Source organism: Cherax quadricarinatus, chromosome 28 (genome assembly GCF_038502225.1).
Source record: "Cherax quadricarinatus isolate ZL_2023a chromosome 28, ASM3850222v1, whole genome shotgun sequence".
Lineage (NCBI taxonomy): Eukaryota > Metazoa > Arthropoda > Malacostraca > Decapoda > Parastacidae > Cherax > Cherax quadricarinatus.
In genome coordinates this window covers 33,891,466-33,910,740 of record NC_091319.1, presented here as the reverse complement: position 1 = coordinate 33,910,740, position 19,275 = coordinate 33,891,466, and the positions used below count along the sequence as shown (strand labels likewise).

At 42.1% G+C, this 19,275-nt stretch overlaps 1 protein-coding gene across 1 annotated transcript in view; it reads left to right on the top strand.

Moving 5' to 3' along the window:
• The window catches only part of LOC138853344 (uncharacterized), a 282,733-nt gene extending 266,324 nt beyond the window's left edge, over window positions 1-16,409 (top strand). The window contains exon 6 of the mRNA XM_070089522.1: window positions 15,107-16,409. Coding sequence (XP_069945623.1) covers window positions 15,107-15,345 — 239 coding nt within the window. The 3' untranslated portion in view covers window positions 15,346-16,409. The remainder of the gene's footprint in view (window positions 1-15,106) is intronic.
• The last annotated feature ends 2,866 nt before the right edge of the window (window positions 16,410-19,275 follow it).

Here is a 19,275-nt window from a genome sequence, read left to right as displayed (position 1 = left end):
TCATGGGCTTGGCCTCCCTAGTTTTGAAGGTTCTCATTATCCATCCTGTCATTTTTCTAGCAGATGCGATTGATACAATGTTATGGTCCTTGAAGGTGAGATCCTCCGACATGATCACTCCCAGGTCTTTGACGTTGGTGTGTGGGAACACTATGTGTTGTAACACTATGTGTGGGACCACTGTTTGGTAACACTATGTGTGGGACCACTATGTGTGGTAACACTAAATGTGGGAACACTTTGTGTGGTAACACTATGTGTGGTAACGCTATGTGTTGGAACACTATGTGTGGTAACACTATGTGTGGGAACAATATGTGTGGTATCACCATTTGTGGTTACACTATGTGTTGGAAAACTTTGTGTGGTAACACTCTTTGTGGTAACACTATGAGTGGGAACACTATGTGTGGGAACACTATGTGTGGGAACACTATGTGTGGTAACACTATGTGTGGTAACACTATGAACAACACACTTCTCATACCAACAATAACTAAACCAACCAGGCTCACTGAGACAAGTGCAACCATAATAGACCACATATGGACCAATATACTAGCCCCCCTTAAATCAGGGATAATCACAGACAGCACTACTGACCACTACCCAACATTCCTCTTAACAAACATTAGTAAGCCACCACTCGAATACAACAAAGTTTCATTTAGACTCCATGACGAGGCCTCAATAAGGAATTTCACAGCTGACCTAGAGACTGTTGACTGGCCTACAGAATTCTCCAATGCCAATGGTATTGACGATTGGACAGACATTTTTCTTAATAAAATACTTAGACTATACAACAAACATTGTCGTATAAAAACGAAACAGATCACGAATAAACGGCTTGGTTGCCCATGGCTAACCAGCAGCATTCTGAAATCCATTGATAAGAAACACCAATATGAAAAGCAATATAGACAGGGCTTAATACACAAAGATATTCTAAAACAATATTCAACCTGAGAACTCTAGAACTGCAGACACATTCATCACCTTCAAAACTACCATTAGAAAACATCTTATCTCCCTGATACACCCCATCAACTAACTACACGAATACCACCTGGTGGTTCACACTTACACTCATTCACCCATTTGACCATAAACAGAAATATTAATCTCAATCTCAAAATAATGAATCCTGTGATACTCCAATACTTAAACTATGTACTGTGCCAAAACAAAAGCATTCACATTGCTAAACTCAAAAACTAGTATTTAGTCACTTAGCCATAATACCAACTTACCTCATAATTTGTAATATTTTAAAATTAAGATTTAAACTAAGTCTGCCCGAAATGCCTAGCCATGCTAAGCGTTCTAGTGGTACACTCTGTAATCACAATTTTACTACATGTAAACCACACAATAACCAAATTCTGTAAACTCAGCATTGTAATCCTTATAGAGAATAAATTTTGAACAGTTCTCACCAAATTAATAAAGAAAGCCAAACAACTGTACTACTCCAGCAGATTCACTGACACAAGAGGAGATATAAAAAAGACCTGAAAAACACTTACCCAGATTATGGGGACCCACAAACTGAAAAAAAAAACCAAGAATATTGTTCTAATTAAACCTCATGAAACACCACTGCATCCCACTGATACAGCTAACAAGATAAACGACTTCTTCTCAAACATAGGATCTAATCTCGCCAGTAAAATCCCACATACCAATGCCCGTGCCGGGGACTACCTAGACGGGAATTTCCCAAATTCCTTCTATCTTGTACCAACTGAGCCCACGGAAGTCACGGCGATCATAAAGTCTCTTAAAAATAACTCGGGGAATCTGTCTCACATCCCACCATTATTGTACAAGCGAGCGGCCCATGTCCTTTCGCATGCTATTACATTACTTTTTAACAGGTCACTAGAAACTAGCACTTTCCCGACACTACTCAAGACAGCAAGGGTTACACCAATACATAAAGGTGGTGGCCCTACAGATGTAAACAACTATAGGCCAATATCAAACTTACCATTGCTATCCAAAATCTTCAAGAAACTCGTGCACAGGAGACTATATTCATTTATAACGTCACAAAACATACTGAACCCCTGCCAATTTGGATTCAGGAAAAATAAAAGCACTAATGATGCAATTATAAAAATGCTAGACCTGCTTTACGCAGCATTGGAAAATAAGGAATATCCCTAAGGAATTTTTATTGACCTAAGAAAAGCATTTGACACAGTAGACCACGGCATCCTACTCCACAAACTTGACCACTCTGGTATAAGAGGCCATGCACTTGCATATTTTAAATCTTACCTTTCTAATAGGTATCAGTATGTCACCATTAAAGACACAGCCTCATCAATACGGCCACTTGATACTGGAGTTCCGCAGGGAAGTGTCCTTGGACCCCTGCTCTTCCTCATTTACATCAATGATCTTCCAAACATATCCCAACACCTGAAACCCATTCTCTTTGCTGACGACACGATTTATGTCATCTCCCACCCAAATCTTGCCACCCTCAACACCATTGTTAACGAGGAGCTGCTCAAAATATCGAATTGGATGACAGCCAATAAACTTACACTTAACACTGGCAAAACCTACTATATTATGTTTGGGAGCAGAGCAGGTGTTGCGCAACTTAGCATTAAGATCGACAACACTCTAATTGCCAGACATAATGAGGGCAAATTCCTTGGCCTATACCTCGACAACAACCTAAATTTCAGCACCCGTATCCAACACATAACAAAAAAAAGTATCCAAAACGGTGGGATCCTCTCCAAGATACGATACTATGTGCCGCAAACTGCCCTTCTCACACTATACCATTCACTTATATATCCATACCTCACCTATGCTATCTGTGCTTGGGGTTCAACTGCAGCAACACACCTAAAGCCAATAATAACCCAACAAAAAGCCACAGTAAGAATAATCACTAAATCCCTTCCCTGGCAACACCCCCATCCCCCCGTTCTTCATAGATCTAAACTTACTCCCTGTTCAGAACATCCACACTTACTACTGTGCAATCTATATCTAAAGGACCTATAATTCCAATATTAACCTTGACCTAAAACGCTTTCTTGATAATTGTGACAGGATCCACAGGCATGACACCAGACACAAACATCTCTATGACATTCCCCGTGTTCGACTAAACCTTTACAAAAATTCAATGTATTTCAAAGGACCTAAAATCTGGAACACCCTACCTGAAAACCCTAGAACTGCAGACACATTCATCACTTTCAAAACTACAGTTAGAAAACATCTCCCTGTTACACCCCGACAACTAACTACATGATAACCACCTGGTGGTTCACAATTACACTCACTCACCCACTGAGTATAAACCCAGAAATACTAATCTTAATCTTAAAATAATAAATCCTAACTAGTCATAAGTTTGCCTATGATACTCCAATATAGACACTTTGTATTGTGCCGAAACAAAAGCATTCACATTGCTAAACTCACAAATTATGATGTAGTCACTTAGCCTTAATACCATAATCCGTAAGGATTTAATGTTAAGAATTAATCTAAGTCTGCTCGAAATGCCTAGCCATGCTAGGTGTCCTAGTGGCCCCCTCTGTAATTAGTATTTTATAACATGTAAACCACACAATATCCAAAACCTGTAAACCCCACATTGTAACCCTTATAGAGAATAAACTTGAATTGAATTGAATTGAATATGTGTGGTAACACTATGTGTGGGAACACTATGTGTGGGAACACTATGTGTGGTAACACTATGTGTGGGAACACTATGTGTGGGAACACTATGTGTGGTAACACTATGTATGGGAACACTATGTGTGGGAACACTAAGTGTGGTAACACTATGTAAGGGAACACTATGTGTGGGAACACTATGTGTGGTAACACTATGTATGGGAACACTATGTGTGGGAGCACTAAGTGTGGTAACACTATGTAAGGGAACACTATGTGTGGGAACACTATGTGTGGTATCACTATGTATGGGAACACTATGTGTGGGAACACTATGTGTGGTAACTCTATGTAATGGAACACTATGTGTGGGAACACTATGTGTGGGAGCACTATGTGTGGTAACACTATGTATGGGAACACTATGTGTGGGAACACTATGTGTGGTAACACTATGTGTGGTAACACTATATGTGTGGGAACACTATGTGTGGTAACACTATGAGTGGGAACACTATATGTGGTAACACTATGTATGGGAACATTATTTGTGGGAACACTATGTGTGGGAACACTGTGTGGTAACACTATGTGTGGGAACTCTATGTTTGGTAACACTATATGTGGTAACACTATGTGTGGGAACACTATGTGTGGTAACACTATGTGTGGGAACACTATGTGTGGTAACACTATGTGCGGGAACAGTGTGTATGGTAACACTATGTGTGGGAACACTTTGTGTGGTAACACTATGTGTGCTAACACTATGTGTGGGAACAATATGTGTGGTAACACTATGTGTGGTAACACTATGTGTGGTAACACTATGTGTGGGAACACTGTGTATGGTAACACTGTGTGTTGTAACACTATGAGTGGTAACACTATGTGTGGGAACACTATGTGTGGTAACATTATATGTGGCAACACTGTGTGGTAACACTATGTGTGGTAACACTATATGTGGTAACACTGTGTGGTAACATTATGTGTGGTAACACTATGTGTAGGAACACTATGTGTGGAAACACTATGTGTGGTAACACTATGTGTGGCAACACTGTGTGTGGGAACAATATGTGTGGGAATGCTATGTGTGGTAACACTGTGTGTGGAAACACTATGTGTGGGAACACTATGTGTGGTAACACTATGTGTGGGAACACTATGTGTTCGCCCCCCAAAAAAATAGAAAAGCTAGATACAGCTATTGATAAACAAGGGTTGAGGTCGACCGTTCGTCACTGTAGGAGCTGCCAGAAATCACCGGCTCTTCAACACGCAAGTTCTACTTTTGTATCAGTCAAATCACATATTACTCGGGTAGATAATTTCCAGTAGATCCTTCATGTGTTAGCCCAAATCACCGACCAGTATGTTTTAAATAAGCGACCCACTGATCAGATCAGATCGACTGGTCCGAACCCTTGACTGGTCCGAACCCTTGACTGGTCCGAACCCTTGACTGGTCTGAACCCTTGACTGGACCGAACCCTTGACTGGTTTCAAACGGTTTCGTTGGACAATAAAGCAGACAGTAAACGGATGGGGTTGTAGGCGCCCTTATAAACACAAACATTAAATATATATCAGGAACGTGCACGGTAAGCTGTCCAATATACAAAAACAGTTAGAAACAGAAACACAAATAGCTAGAGCTTCATTTAAGGAGGTTATTAATAGAATATTCAAGAGGTTGCTAGTAGAATTGAGTAAATCAACCATTCAAATCATTATGAAACTGTGTGTAGTCTGTGGTCAGTCAAACAAACGGGCTTCCACATGGATAAATTGTCATTTTTTGTGGAAATTGGTGTCACGCCCCTTGTGCAGATATCCAAGAACTAGCTACAAGCAGTATTAAAACAGGGAAATGTTTTTGGGTATGCCCAAATGAGATAAATCTGTGGACTAAAATCACAAGGGTATTAAAAGAGGACAACATCAAAGCTGCTTTCATAGAAAACCTGGAAGCTTTCTACAACAGATGGGAACATAAAAAGTCTGGACTGAATGGTACTGCCCTTGATACTGGCCATGTAGTCAGAAACTGTAAGGCTGGAGATGAAGTCCTGGTAGTCAGTAAATGTGGGGCTGATAGTGCTGTCCTGGGAGACAGTAATGGTGAAGCTGGAGGTGCTGTCCTGGGAGACAGTAATGGTGAAGCTGGAGGTGCTGTCCTGGGAGACAGTAATGGTGAAGCTGGAGGTGCTGTCCTGGGAGACAGTAATGGTGAAGCTGGAGGTGCTGTCCTGGGAGACAGTAATGGTGAAGCTGGAGATGCTGTCCTGGGAGACAGTAATGGTGAAGGGGGCCGTCGGGCAAAATCTGTAACTCCGTTGTTTACTGTCCGATTTTCTCCAGTTTTGATACACAAGACAAAGTCGTTTCACTCTTTCTTGAAAATATTTATCAAAAATATACCTCAAACAACAACTGAGAAATGACTGATTTACTGAAAATGCCATAGTGTTCAATTTTTCTCCTATATGGGACTACGTAAGGTTGTTTGGACACTTGGTGCCGAGAGAACAATGCTTAGGGCCCGGTGGCCTGGTGGCTAAAGCTCCCGCTTCACACACGGAGGGCCCGGGTTCGATTCCCGGCGGGTGGAAACATTTCGACACGTTGCCTTACACCTGTTGTCCTGTTCACCTAGCAGCAAATAGGTACCTGGGTGTTAGTCGACTGGTGTGGGTCGCATCCTGGGGGACAAGATTAAGGACCCCAATGGAAATAAGTTACAGTCCTCGATGACGCACTGACTTTCTTGGGTTATCCTGGGTGGCTAACCCTCCGGGGTTAAAAATCCGAACGAAATCTTATCTTATCTTATTCTTATTTTCTGTGACTCCTTTTCTTTAAATGAACGTATCTTTATTTCACAAAAAAAAATAAAGTTTGTTAGTTCCTGGAATATTGCAAAAAAATCTGCCCTTTACTCCCACATAACTCCCAAAGTATTTGGAATATTTCCAAAATTTGGTCACAGAAAAAGAGAAATCATTATTCTACAACTTTTTTGAGTATTATATTCCATTTAATTCAATAATAAAGGGAGATTTTTGAACAGTTGTTGAATAAGTTACTTCCGAGATATCGGCCGAGAGCGCCGGCCGGCCCCCGTCTCAAAAAAAAAAAAAAAAAAAATTCGCGAAAATCGCGTTTGTTTGGGTGTATTTCTTAGTAAACTGATGTTCTAGTGCAGTTATCCACCATTTTCTCTTACTCAGAGACGACAGGATGACCCGTTACACTTTTATATCGAAATATTCCCGATAATCTCTGGGCCATATTATGGCCTATTTTATTCAGTCTAGAGTATATAACATGTTTGTATGTTATTTAGAGTGTTTATTATATCATATTAGATCAATTCTGATAGACAAATAAGCCGTAGAGTTGATATATAAGCTGATATAAGCGTAATAATGGGCGATTCCTGGCTGGCACCTCGAGCGCTGGAACACTGCCGAGCGTTCCCATCTGGTTCCCAGCTGTCGCTCAGTCTACGGATAAGTCCCGCCTACTGTTTTATGATGCCAAATAGTCAGTTATTATATTAGAAAGAATAATGCAAGAAAAGGCGATAAAAAACAAGGAAACAACTCCAAAAAATATATGGGCCGTGAGCAGACTCGGTACCAACATCGTCGTCACCATACCTGATATAAATGACTATAATTTCTTGTAGAAACGTCGTAGAACATTCATTCTGGTACCATTGTATTGCCAAAGTGTTGAGCTATTTTTCAGTATATATAACTCAATTTCCATATTTTTTCGATTTTTCGGTGAGCGCACGCGGAAATTTGCCCTACAGCCCCCTGAAGCTGGAGATTTTGTCCAGGAAGTCGGGAATTATACGCAGGAAGGAATACATATAAATGACCTCATAGGGGACAGGAGCCGTAATGGGGAAACAAGTGTTTACCTGGAGTTTACCTGTAGTCAAAGATAAGATAAAACCAATGTTCCAAACTAGAAATACCGCAGGAAATAGCAAACAAGAGGACTCCACTAGCAATAGTGAGGATATATTACCAAAAACAACTGGTGGGAGCTCCATTGTTGGTGCTAGGGTGGATAGAAGTAAGACAGGGAAACATGCACCAACAGGGAATACAGTCACAGAAACCCAAGGCAACCGGAAACCAAGCCTGTGCACATACTATGCACTTGGTATCTGCAGACATGGGAAATCTGGAAAAACAGATGGGACGTGCAACTATGACCACCCTAGAAAATGCCATGCCCATATGACAACAGGAAAATGCAAACTCCCTTCCTGTAAGCTTTTTCACCCTGAAATGTGTACCTCTTCAGTACAGGAAAGACTGTGCTATAACTTAAATTGCCAGGCATACCATCTAAAGGGGACAAAAAGATACAAAACATCCAGGCCATGGGAAAACCTGGGTAGCCACAGCCACTCAAGAGGGAGAGGTTTTTTAGTGCCAGGAAGGAAAAAAAAACTGGCAGGAAATGGCAGAAATCGTACACCAAATCCAGTCAATCCTGGAGAGGAACCACAGTCGATGGCCTCCACTCCAAACCAACAGATACAGATACTAATGCCGGAAAAAAAATCCCCACCCCCCAGTTTACCTGGAGTTTACCTGGAGAGAGTTTCGGGGGTCAACGCCCCCGCGGCCCGGTCTGTGACCAGGCCTCCTGGTGGATCAGCGCCTGATCAACCAGGCTGTTGCTGCTGGCTGCACGCAAACCAACGTACGAGCCACAGCCCGGCTGATCAGGAACTGCCTTTAGGTGCTTGTCCAGTGCCAGCTTGAAGACTGCCAGGGGTCTGTTGGTAATCCCCCTTATGTGTGCTGGGAGGCAGTTGAACAGTCTCGGTCCCCTGACACTTATTGTATGGTCTCTTAACGTGCTAGTGACACCCCTGCTTTTCATTGGGGGGATGGTGCATCGTCTGCCAAGTACCAACAATACCACCACTCCGATAACATTCTTCTTTGCAAATATACAGGGTCTAAAGCCAGCAACAAACAACAAAATACCTTTCATCCGTGGACTGCTTGCAGAGGCAAAGGCAATGTTCGCGGCTTTCACTGAGACCCACATAAAGGATCACTTGGACAACGAAATATGGATCCCAGGTTACAACCTATACAGATGTGACAGAGTGAACAGGCAAAAGGGGGAAGGTTGGCCTGTACATTGCAGAGTCACTTGTTTGCACAGAACTGCTTAATGCCTCAAATGATGTAGTGGAAGTTTTAGCAGTAAAGGTCGAGAACCAAAACCTAGTCATTGTGGTAGTCTACAAGCCTCCGGATGCAACATCCCAGCAATTCCAGGAACAGCTGTTAAAAATTGACCACTGTCTGGAAAATCTTCCAGCTCCTGCACCCAACATCTTGCTCCTGGGGGATTTCAACTTAAGGCACCTAAAATGGAGGAATATAGCAAATAATATTGTTGCAGAAATAACACCAGGAGGCAGCTCTGATGAAAACTCACACTCACACGAGCTTTTAAATCTCTGCACAAAATTCAATTTAAACCAGCAAATAATAGAGCCTACTAGACTGGAGAATACACTAGACCTCATCTTCACTAACAATGATGATCTGATAAGAAATATCACCATATCAAAAACAATATACTCAGATCACAACATAATTGAGGTTCAGACATGTATGCGTGGAGCCCCAGACCGACATAATGAGGGAGCATTCACCAAATTCAACTTCAATAACAAAAACATAAAGTGGGACCAAGTAAACCAAGTCCTAACCGATATAAGCTGGGAAGATATACTAAGCAACACAGACCCCAACTTATGCCTAGAACAGATTAACTCGGTGGCACTCGATGTATGCACAAGGCTTATTCCTCTAAGAAAAAGGAGGAGTAGATGTAAAATAGAAAGAGACAGGCGCTCCCTTTACAGGCGACGGAAAAGAATAACAGAGCGGCTAAAAGAGGTCAATATATCTGAAATGCGTAGGGAGACACTGGTCAGAGAAATAGCAAGCATCGAACTTAAGCTAAAAGAATCCTTTAGGAGTCAGGAATCGCGGGAAGAACTAAAAGCCATAAATGAAATCGAAAGAAACCCAAAGTATTTCTTCTCCTATGCCAAATCAAAATCGAGAACAACGTCCAGTATTGGGCCCCTACTTAAACAAGATGGGTCCTACACAGATGACAGCAAGCAAATGAGTGAGCTACTCAAGTCCCAATATGACTCAGTTTTTAGCAAGCCGCTAACCAGACTGAGAGTCGAAGATCAAAATGAATTTTTTATGAGAGAGCCACAAAATTTGATTAACACAAGCCTATCCGATGATATCCTGACGCCAAATGACTTCGAACAGGCGATAAATGACATGCCCATGCACTCTGCCCCAGGGCCAGACTCATGGAACTCTGTGTTCATCAAGAACTGCAAGAAGCCCCTATCACGAGCCTTTTCCATCCTATGGAGAGGGAGTATGGACACGGGGGTCGTCCCACAGTTACTAAAAACAACAGACATAGCCCCACTCCACAAAGGGGGCAGTAAAGCAACAGCAAAGAACTACAGACCAATAGTACTAACATCCCATATCATAAAAATCTTTGAAAGGGTCCTAAGAAGCAAGATCACCACCCATCTAGAAACCCATCAGTTACACAACCCAGGGCAACATGGGTTTAGAACAGGTCGCTCCTGTCTGTCTCAACTATTGGATCACTACGACAAGGTCCTAAATGCACTAGAAGACAAAAAGAATGCAGATGTAATATATACAGACTTTGCAAAAGCCTTCGACAAGTGTGACCATGGCGTAATAGCGCACAAAATGCGTGCTAAAGGAATAACAGGAAAAGTCGGTCGATGGATCTATAATTTCCTCACTAACAGAACACAGAGAGTAGTCGTCAACAGAGTAAAGTCCGAGGCAGCTACGGTGAAAAGCTCTGTTCCACAAGGCACAGTACTCGCTCCCATCTTGTTCCTCATCCTCATATCCGACATAGACAAGGATGTCAGCCACAGCACCGTGTCTTCCTTTGCAGATGACACCCGAATCTGCATGACAGTGTCTTCCATTGCAGACACTGCAAGGCTCCAGGCGGACATCAACCAAATCTTTCAGTGGGCTGCGGAAAACAATATGAAGTTCAACGATGAGAAATTTCAATTACTCAGATATGGTAAACATGAGGAAATTAAATCTTCATCAGAGTACAAAACAAATTCTGGCCACAAAATAGAGCGAAACACCAACGTCAAAGACCTGGGAGTGATCATGTCGGAGGATCTCACCTTCAAGGACCATAACATTGTATCAATCGCATCTGCTAGAAAAATGACAGGATGGATAATGAGAACCTTCAAAACTAGGGATGCCAAGCCCATGATGACACTCTTCAGGTCACTTGTTCTATCTAGGCTGGAATATTGCTGCACACTAACAGCACCTTTCAAGGCAGGTGAAATTGCCGACCTAGAAAATGTACAGAGAACTTTCACGGCGCGCATAACGGAGATAAAACACCTCAGTTATTGGGAGCGCTTGAGGTTCCTAAACCTGTATTCCCTAGAACGCAGGAGGGAGAGATACATGATTATATACACCTGGAAAATCCTAGAGGGACTAGTACCGAACTTGCACACGAAAATCACTCACTACGAAAGCAAAAGACTTGGCAGACGATGCATCATCCCCCCAATGAAAAGCAGGGGTGTCACTAGCACGTTAAGAGACCATACAATAAGTGTCAGGGGCCCGAGACTGTTCAACTGCCTCCCAGCACACATAAGGGGGATTACCAACAGACCCCTGGCAGTCTTCAAGCTGGCACTGGACAAGCACCTAAAGTCAGTTCCTGGTCAGCCCGGCTGTGGCTCGTACGTTGGTTTGCGTGCAACCAGCAGCAACAGCCTGGTTGATCAGGCTCTGATCCACCAGGAGGCCTGGTCACAGACCGGGCCGCGGGGGCGTTGACCCCCGGAACTCTCTCCAGGTAAACTCCAGGTGGTAACAGTATGCGTGGTAACACTATGTGTGGTAACACAATGTGTTGTAACACTATGTGTGGTAACACTATGTGTGGGAACACTATGTGTGGTAACACTATGTGTGGTAACACTATGTGTGGGAACACTGTGTGGTAACACTATGTGTGGTAACACTATGTGTGGGAACACTATGTGTGGTAACACTATGTGTGGTAACACTATGTGTGGGAACACTATGTGTGGTAACACTATGTGTGGGAACACTATGTGTGGGAACACTGTGTGGTAACAGTATGCGTGGTAACACTATGTGTGGTAACACTATGTGTTTACCTGGAGTTTACTTGGAGAGAGTTCCGGGGGTCAACGCCCCCGCGGCCCGGTCTGAGACCAGGCCTCCTGGTGGATCAGAGCCTGATCAACCAGGCTGTTGCTGCTGGCTGCACGCAAACCAACATACGAGCCACAGCCCGGCTGATCCGGAACTGACTTTAGGTGCTTGTCCAGTGCCAGCTTGAAGACTGCCAGGGGTCTGTTGGTAATCCCCCTTATGTGTGCTGGGAGGCAGTTGAACAGTCTCGGGCCCCTGACACTTATTGTATGGTCTCTTAACGTGCTAGTGACACCCCTGCTTTTCATTGGGGGGATGGTGCATCGTCTGCCAAGTCTTTTGCTTTCGTAGTGAGTGATTTTCGTGTGCAAGTTCGGTACTAGTCCCTCTAGGATTTTCCAGGTGTATATAATCATGTATCTCTCCCTCCGACGTTCCAGGGAATACAGGTTTAGGAACCTCAAGCGCTCCCAATAATTGAGGTGTTTTATCTCCGTTATGCGCGCCGTGAAAGTTCTCTGTACATTTTCTAGGTCGGCAATTTCACCTGCCTTGAAAGGTGCTGTTAGTGTGCAGCAATATTCCAGCCTAGATAGAACAAGTGACCTGAAGAGTGTCGTCATGGGCTTGGCCTCCCTAGTTTTGAAGGTTCTCATTATCCATCCTGTCATTTTTCTAGCAGATGCGATTGATACAATGTTATGGTCCTTGAAGGTGAGATCCTCCGACATGATCACTCCCAGGTCTTTGACGTTGGTGTTTCGCTCTATTTTGTGGCCAGAATTTGTTTTGTACTCTGATGAAGATTTAATTTCCTCATGTTTACCATATCTGAGTAATTGAAATTTCTCATCGTTGAACTTCATATTGTTTTCTGCAGCCCACTGAAAGATTTGGTTGATGTCTGCCTGGAGCTTTGCAGTGTCTTCAATGGAAGACACTGTCATGCAGATTCTGGTGTCATCTGCAAAGGAAGACACGGTGCTGTGGCTGACATCCTTGTCTATGTCGGATATAAGGATGAGGAACAAGATGGGAGCGAGTACTGTGCCTTGTGGAACAGAGCTTTTCACCGTAGCTGCCTCGGACTTTACTCTGTTGACGACTACTCTCTGTGTTCTGTTAGTGAGGAAATTATAGATCCATCGACCGACTTTTCCTGTTATTCCTTTAGCACGCATTTTGTGCGCTATTACGCCATGGTCACACTTGTCGAAGGCTTTTGCAAAGTCTGTATATATTACATCTGCATTCTTTTTGTCTTCTAGTGCATTTAGGACCTTGTCGTAGTGGTCCAATAGTTGAGACAGACAGGAGCGACCTGTTCTAAACCCATGTTGCCCTGGGTTGTGTAACTGATGGGTTTCTAGATGCGTGGTGATCTTGCTTCTTAGGACCCTTTCAAAGATTTTTATGATATGGGATGTTAGTGCTATTGGTCTGTAGTTCTTTGCTGTTGCTTTACTGCCCCCTTTGTGGAGTGGGGCTATGTCTGTTGTTTTTAGTAACTGTGGGACGCCCCCCGTGTCCATGCTCCCTCTCCATAGGATGGAAAAGGCTCGTGATAGGGGCTTCTTGCAGTTCTTGATGAACACAGAGTTCCATGAGTCTGGCCCTGGGGCAGAGTGCATGGGCATGTCATTTATCGCCTGTTCGAAGTCATTTGGCGTCAGGATAACATCGGATAGGCTTGTGTTAATCAAATTTTGTGGCTCTCTCATAAAAAATTCATTTTGATCTTTGACTCTCAGTCTGGTTAGCGGCTTGCTAAAAACTGAGTCATATTGGGACTTGAGTAGCTCACTCATTTGCTTGCTGTCATCTGTGTAGGACCCATCTTGTTTAAGTAGGGGCCCAATACTGGACGTTGTTCTCGATTTTGATTTGGCATAGGAGAAGAAATACTTTGGGTTTCTTTCGATTTCATTTATGGCTTTTAGTTCTTCCCGCGATTCCTGACTCCTAAAGGATTCTTTTAGCTTAAGTTCGATGCTTGCTATTTCTCTGACCAGTGTCTCCCTACGCATTTCAGATATATTGACCTCTTTTAGCCGCTCTGTTATTCTTTTCCGTCGCCTGTAAAGGGAGCGCCTGTCTCTTTCAGTTTTACATCTACTCCTCCTTTTTCTTAGAGGAATAAGCCTTGTGCATACATCGAGTGCCACCGAGTTAATCTGTTCTAGGCATAAGTTGGGGTCTGTGTTGCTTAGTATATCTTCCCAGCTTATATCGGTTAGGACTTGGCTTACTTGGTCCCACTTTATGTTTTTGTTATTGAAGTTGAATTTGGTGAATGCTCCCTCGTGACTAATCTCATTATGTCGGTCTGGGGCTCCACGCATACATGTCTGAACCTCAATTATGTTGTGATGTGAGTATATTGTTTTTGTGTGGTAACACTATGTGTGGTAACACTGTGTGGGAACACTATGTGTGGTAACACTATGTGTGGGAACACTATGTGTGGTAACACTATGTGTGGGAACACTATGTGTGGTAACACTATGTGTGGTAACACTATGTGTGGTAACACTATGTGTGGGAACACTATGTGTGGTAACACTATGTGTGGTAACACTATGTGTGGTAACTGTGTGGGAACACTATGTGTGGTAACACTATGTGTGGTAACACTATGTGTGGGAACACTATGTGTGGTAACAGTATGCCCGGTAACACTATGTGTGGTAACACTATGTGTGGTAACACTATGTGTGGGAATACTATGTGTGGGCATACTGTGTGGGCACACTGTGTGGGCACACTATTAATGATAAACTTTTAAAGTACCCAACTTTTATATTAATATTAATAATAAAATATAGTGTTTCAGAAGGTGTGTCAGTAAGAACTAGTATTAGCAACCAGAAGTGCCTAGGCATGCTAGTGGCTTGTTCTCGTAATTAATATTTTATAATATTTAAACCTCAACTTATAGGCTTCACAAGGAAATAAATATTTTCATTTACATTTTCATTATGATCAGTTAAAGTCTCCTGCCACTCTAAAAAAGACATATATAAGTGACTTTAATTCAACGAGTTAATCCCAAAATGAAGATTCACGTTAGAGTCTGTTTTTTGATTGTCTAAATGTGTGTATATTCTTCGTATAATATTTGTTTTGCTTGGCTACAGGTCTCGGTGATTACTCTGTGTACATCGGTGCCTCTGATAACCAGCAAGAGGGTGACTGGCTCTGGCTGGACGGTGACTCGGTCAATATGGGGACTCCTTTCTGGGGTAACATCGGCTTCGATTTTCAGGAACCATCAGGAGGAGAGTCAGAAAACTGTGGATGTCTTTACTCCCCTGATCACTTCTTTATTCATGATGTCTCCTGCGATAACCTGATGGGTGTTATTTGTGAATATTAAGAAAATTGGTATTACGTGGGTATATGGTTAAGAAACTGTAATTGTTAATGATGTATTAAGAGTGAGAATGTAAAGGTAATATTATCCTAGTAATTTATAATAAATAAATTATCTGAATTACAGTTTTAGATTAAAGCTAGAGTTAAAGAAACCAATTTAATGAAAGATTCATATAAGAGGCGAGGGTAACGAAACCACTTTAATAATAGCAATGAAATAATATTAAAAGAAAAGTAATTTTGACGATGGCTAAATTCCAGTGGTGTTAAATCCACAAAGACAAACATATCGTATTATTATGATGAATTCCTATGACTGTTAAACAAATTTTTTTTTTTTTTTGGCTCTTCGTCCTGGAAACTTTCTTCAGTTTAATGTGTTCCGTAAACTCACCCACAAGAATAATCTCCTTCATTTCTTGTTTCATTACCCATCTAGAAGTAAAGGAGGTATTTTGTTGAATTTCTTCCTGAAGGCTCTTATAATCTGCATTAACCACGTCCTGGAACACGAATGCCTCACAATCACTGAGATTTTCCACAATTTACATGTTCCTTCAAATACAATTGTGGAAGGAAAACACTAAGAATAATTAACGCTCCTAGAAGCGACATCAACAGTTAATACTTTTTAATTGTCCCTCCTTCCACGAGAGTGAGAATGTTTATTGGTTACTTAAGAGGCAAGTAACTTCTTCCGTCTTGTAATAACATGTTCATTTATCCACTATAATCTACCTTGTCCATAATTACTATCACATTTGCTTCGTCTGTTTCGTAAGGTGAAGTCGAGGATCTTTCCTTAATTCATGGTATAACTTAACAAACTTTGAGGACACTTGTGTTACAGAGGTCTGAACAAAGGTAGATTATAGTGGACAAATGAACATGTTATTAGAAGATGGGAGAAATGCCCGAAACGCCTTGGCATGATAATGGTTTTCTTTGCACCTGCAAATCAATATTGTAATTAAGCATTGTAAACTACGCGTGGAAATAGACTCCTTATAACATGTCAGTTACACAATGTAAACTTTGCAAAGAAATAAAAAAAATGAATTTGAATTTTACGTGGCCCTTATGAATACCAGTTTCACCGCCGCTGTCAACCTGACTACTCTCAAAGACTTACTTGATCCAAAATGATTAACACTATACCAGAGGGGAATGTCGGCTTCTACACCATTCACTGTGGTAAATGCAATAATGTATTCTTGGGTGAGACAGCTAGGAATGTGTCCACACGCGTGTTCACACACAGATATATACTTGTTATACCACAAACATCACATGACTTGTCTCAAGGTGATCACAATTATCCGAGGAAAAGATAGAACCAGAGGAAAATGTCTTGAACAGACATACACCATCACTCAGAACCAGGTAGTTCACAGTTGGCGAAATACCTGACTCACGTTTTCATTAGCACATACCTGACCCTTCATGTTCACACTTCAGGTTTCCTTGGCACCTGCTGTCCCAGCCATACCACGTACAACAATGATTACCATGTACCCTCTTTAGACTTGAAAATGTTTGGTCTCCAAGTGAAACATTGTCTCAATAAACATTTTCATTCTGCCAAAATGTATTTTCATCAACACAAGATTGGTTAGAAAATGTGCGGATATTTTATTTCCAAATTTGTACTGGAAGAAAAAAATACATACTAGTATACTAGCCTCACAAAAATTATATCCTCTCCTCTTATTCTGCATTTAGCAAATGAGTTGTGGACACGATGCCCAAATATTCAAGTGTAAAGTTAGTTTATTATCTCTATTATGTACCCCATAATTTCCTCACTAACAGAACACAGAGAGTAGTAGTCAACAGAGTAAAGTCCGAGGCAGCTACGGTGAAAAGCTCTGTTCCACAAGGCACAGTACTAGCTCCCATCTTGTTCCTCATCCTCATATCCGACATAGACAAGGATGTCAGCCACAGCACCGTGTCTTCCTTTGCAGATGACACCCGAATCTGCATGACAGTGTCTTCCATTGCAGACACTGCAAGGCTCCAGGCGGACATCAACCAAATCTTTCAGTGGGCTGCAGAAAACAATATGAAGTTCAACGATGAGAAATTTCAATTACTCAGATATGGTAAACATGAGGAAATTAAATCTTCATCAGAGTACAAAACAAATTCTGGCCACAAAATAGAGCGAAACACCAACGTCAAAGACCTGGGAGTGATTATGTCGGAGGATCTCACCTTCAAGGACCATAACATTGTATCAATCGCATCTGCTAGAAAAATTACAGGATGGATAATGAGAACCTTCAAAACTAGGGAGGCCAAGCCCATGATGACACTCTTCAGGTCACTTGTTCTATCTAGGCTGGAATATTGCTGCACTCTAACAGCACCTTTCAAGGCAGGTGAAATTGCCGACCTAGAAAATGTACAGAGAACTTTCACGGCGCGCATAACGGAGATAAAACACCTCAATTACTGGGAGCGCTTGAGGTTTCTAAACCTGTATTCCCTGGAACGCAGGAGGGAGAGATACATGATTATATACACCTGGAAAATCCTAGAGGGACTAGTACCGAACTTGCACACGAAAATCACTCACTACGAAAGCAAAAGACTTGGCAGACGATGCACCATCCCCCCAATGAAAAGCAGGGGTGTCACTAGCACGTTAAGAGACCATACAATAAGTGTCAGGGGACCGAGACTGTTCAACTGCCTCCCAGCACACATAAGGGGGATTACCAACAGACCCCTGGCAGTCTTCAAGCTGGCACTGGACAAGCACCTAAAGGCAGTTCCTGATCAGCCGGGCTGTGGCTCGTACGTTGGTTTGCGTGCAGCCAGCAGCAACAGCCTGGTTGATCAGGCGCTGATCCACCAGGAGGCCTGGTCACAGACCGGGCCGCGGGGGCGTTGACCCCCGAAACTCTCTCCAGGTAAACTCCAGGTAAACATACCCATCTTGTGGGCGGTAGTCAAAAGATTACAGAGATACATAATGGGTCCAGGGACTGGGCCCCAAAGTTTTGACAGCTGAGCAAGTTACAAAGGCAATAACAATTCTGAATTCAAATATGGGACAGTAGGCATTCCGTAGTACTATTTAAAATTCTCTATATTCATACCTTAAACTTACAATCACCTGACCTGTTAGCCTTTAAAACCTGTTCATTCTCTCACTTATATATTCAGTAAGTGAGTTTATCATCAACACTGACAAGTATTCAATACATCCAACTCTCCACACTAGTAGAGTCAAATATGTGATTCTTAAACCTTTCAGCACAGACCCCATGTAAGTCTGAGCGATCAACCGAAGCTAATGTTGTATCCCAGGCACCTTACCTTTATAGAAAAGAGAAAGGTGTTTCATGTTGTCCTCCTTTATATTGGTTCACAATCAAGGATCTTAAAGTATGTCTGAGTTTGATTTGATGTTCTAAGCACTGTATATTTGATCACGTTTGCAGATTGTTAAGCTTTATAAATATCTCTTGAGACCCAGAATAAAGGAAGATAAGATGATATAGCTTTCTTCATTTCGCAATATCATGGTGATCCCGGATTTGCGAAATCATGGTAGGTTACAGGTGGCTACTCAGACTTATGTGATCTTGGCTGAATAGTTGAACCACTGTGTACTTGACGTGTTATTTGTGTGGAGTGTTAGACTCATGTGTCTGAACTCTGATAACGCAAAAGTTAGCAGTAATTCTTGAAGGAATCAAATAATTAAATTAAATCTAACGTTCCCTGATTACATACCCGAGTTTGTTAGGACCAGAGGCTTATATTTTGTGAAAAATTATTATTATTAATTATTATAAGCAAATCCCTGCAGGAGGTTTACAGGACATCACCTAAACTATTGCCTGCAAGTAATTTGGGTGAGGTAAGTGGGACTTAATTCACAGTAGGTCACAGAACTGCCACTCCTTCGATTGCCCAC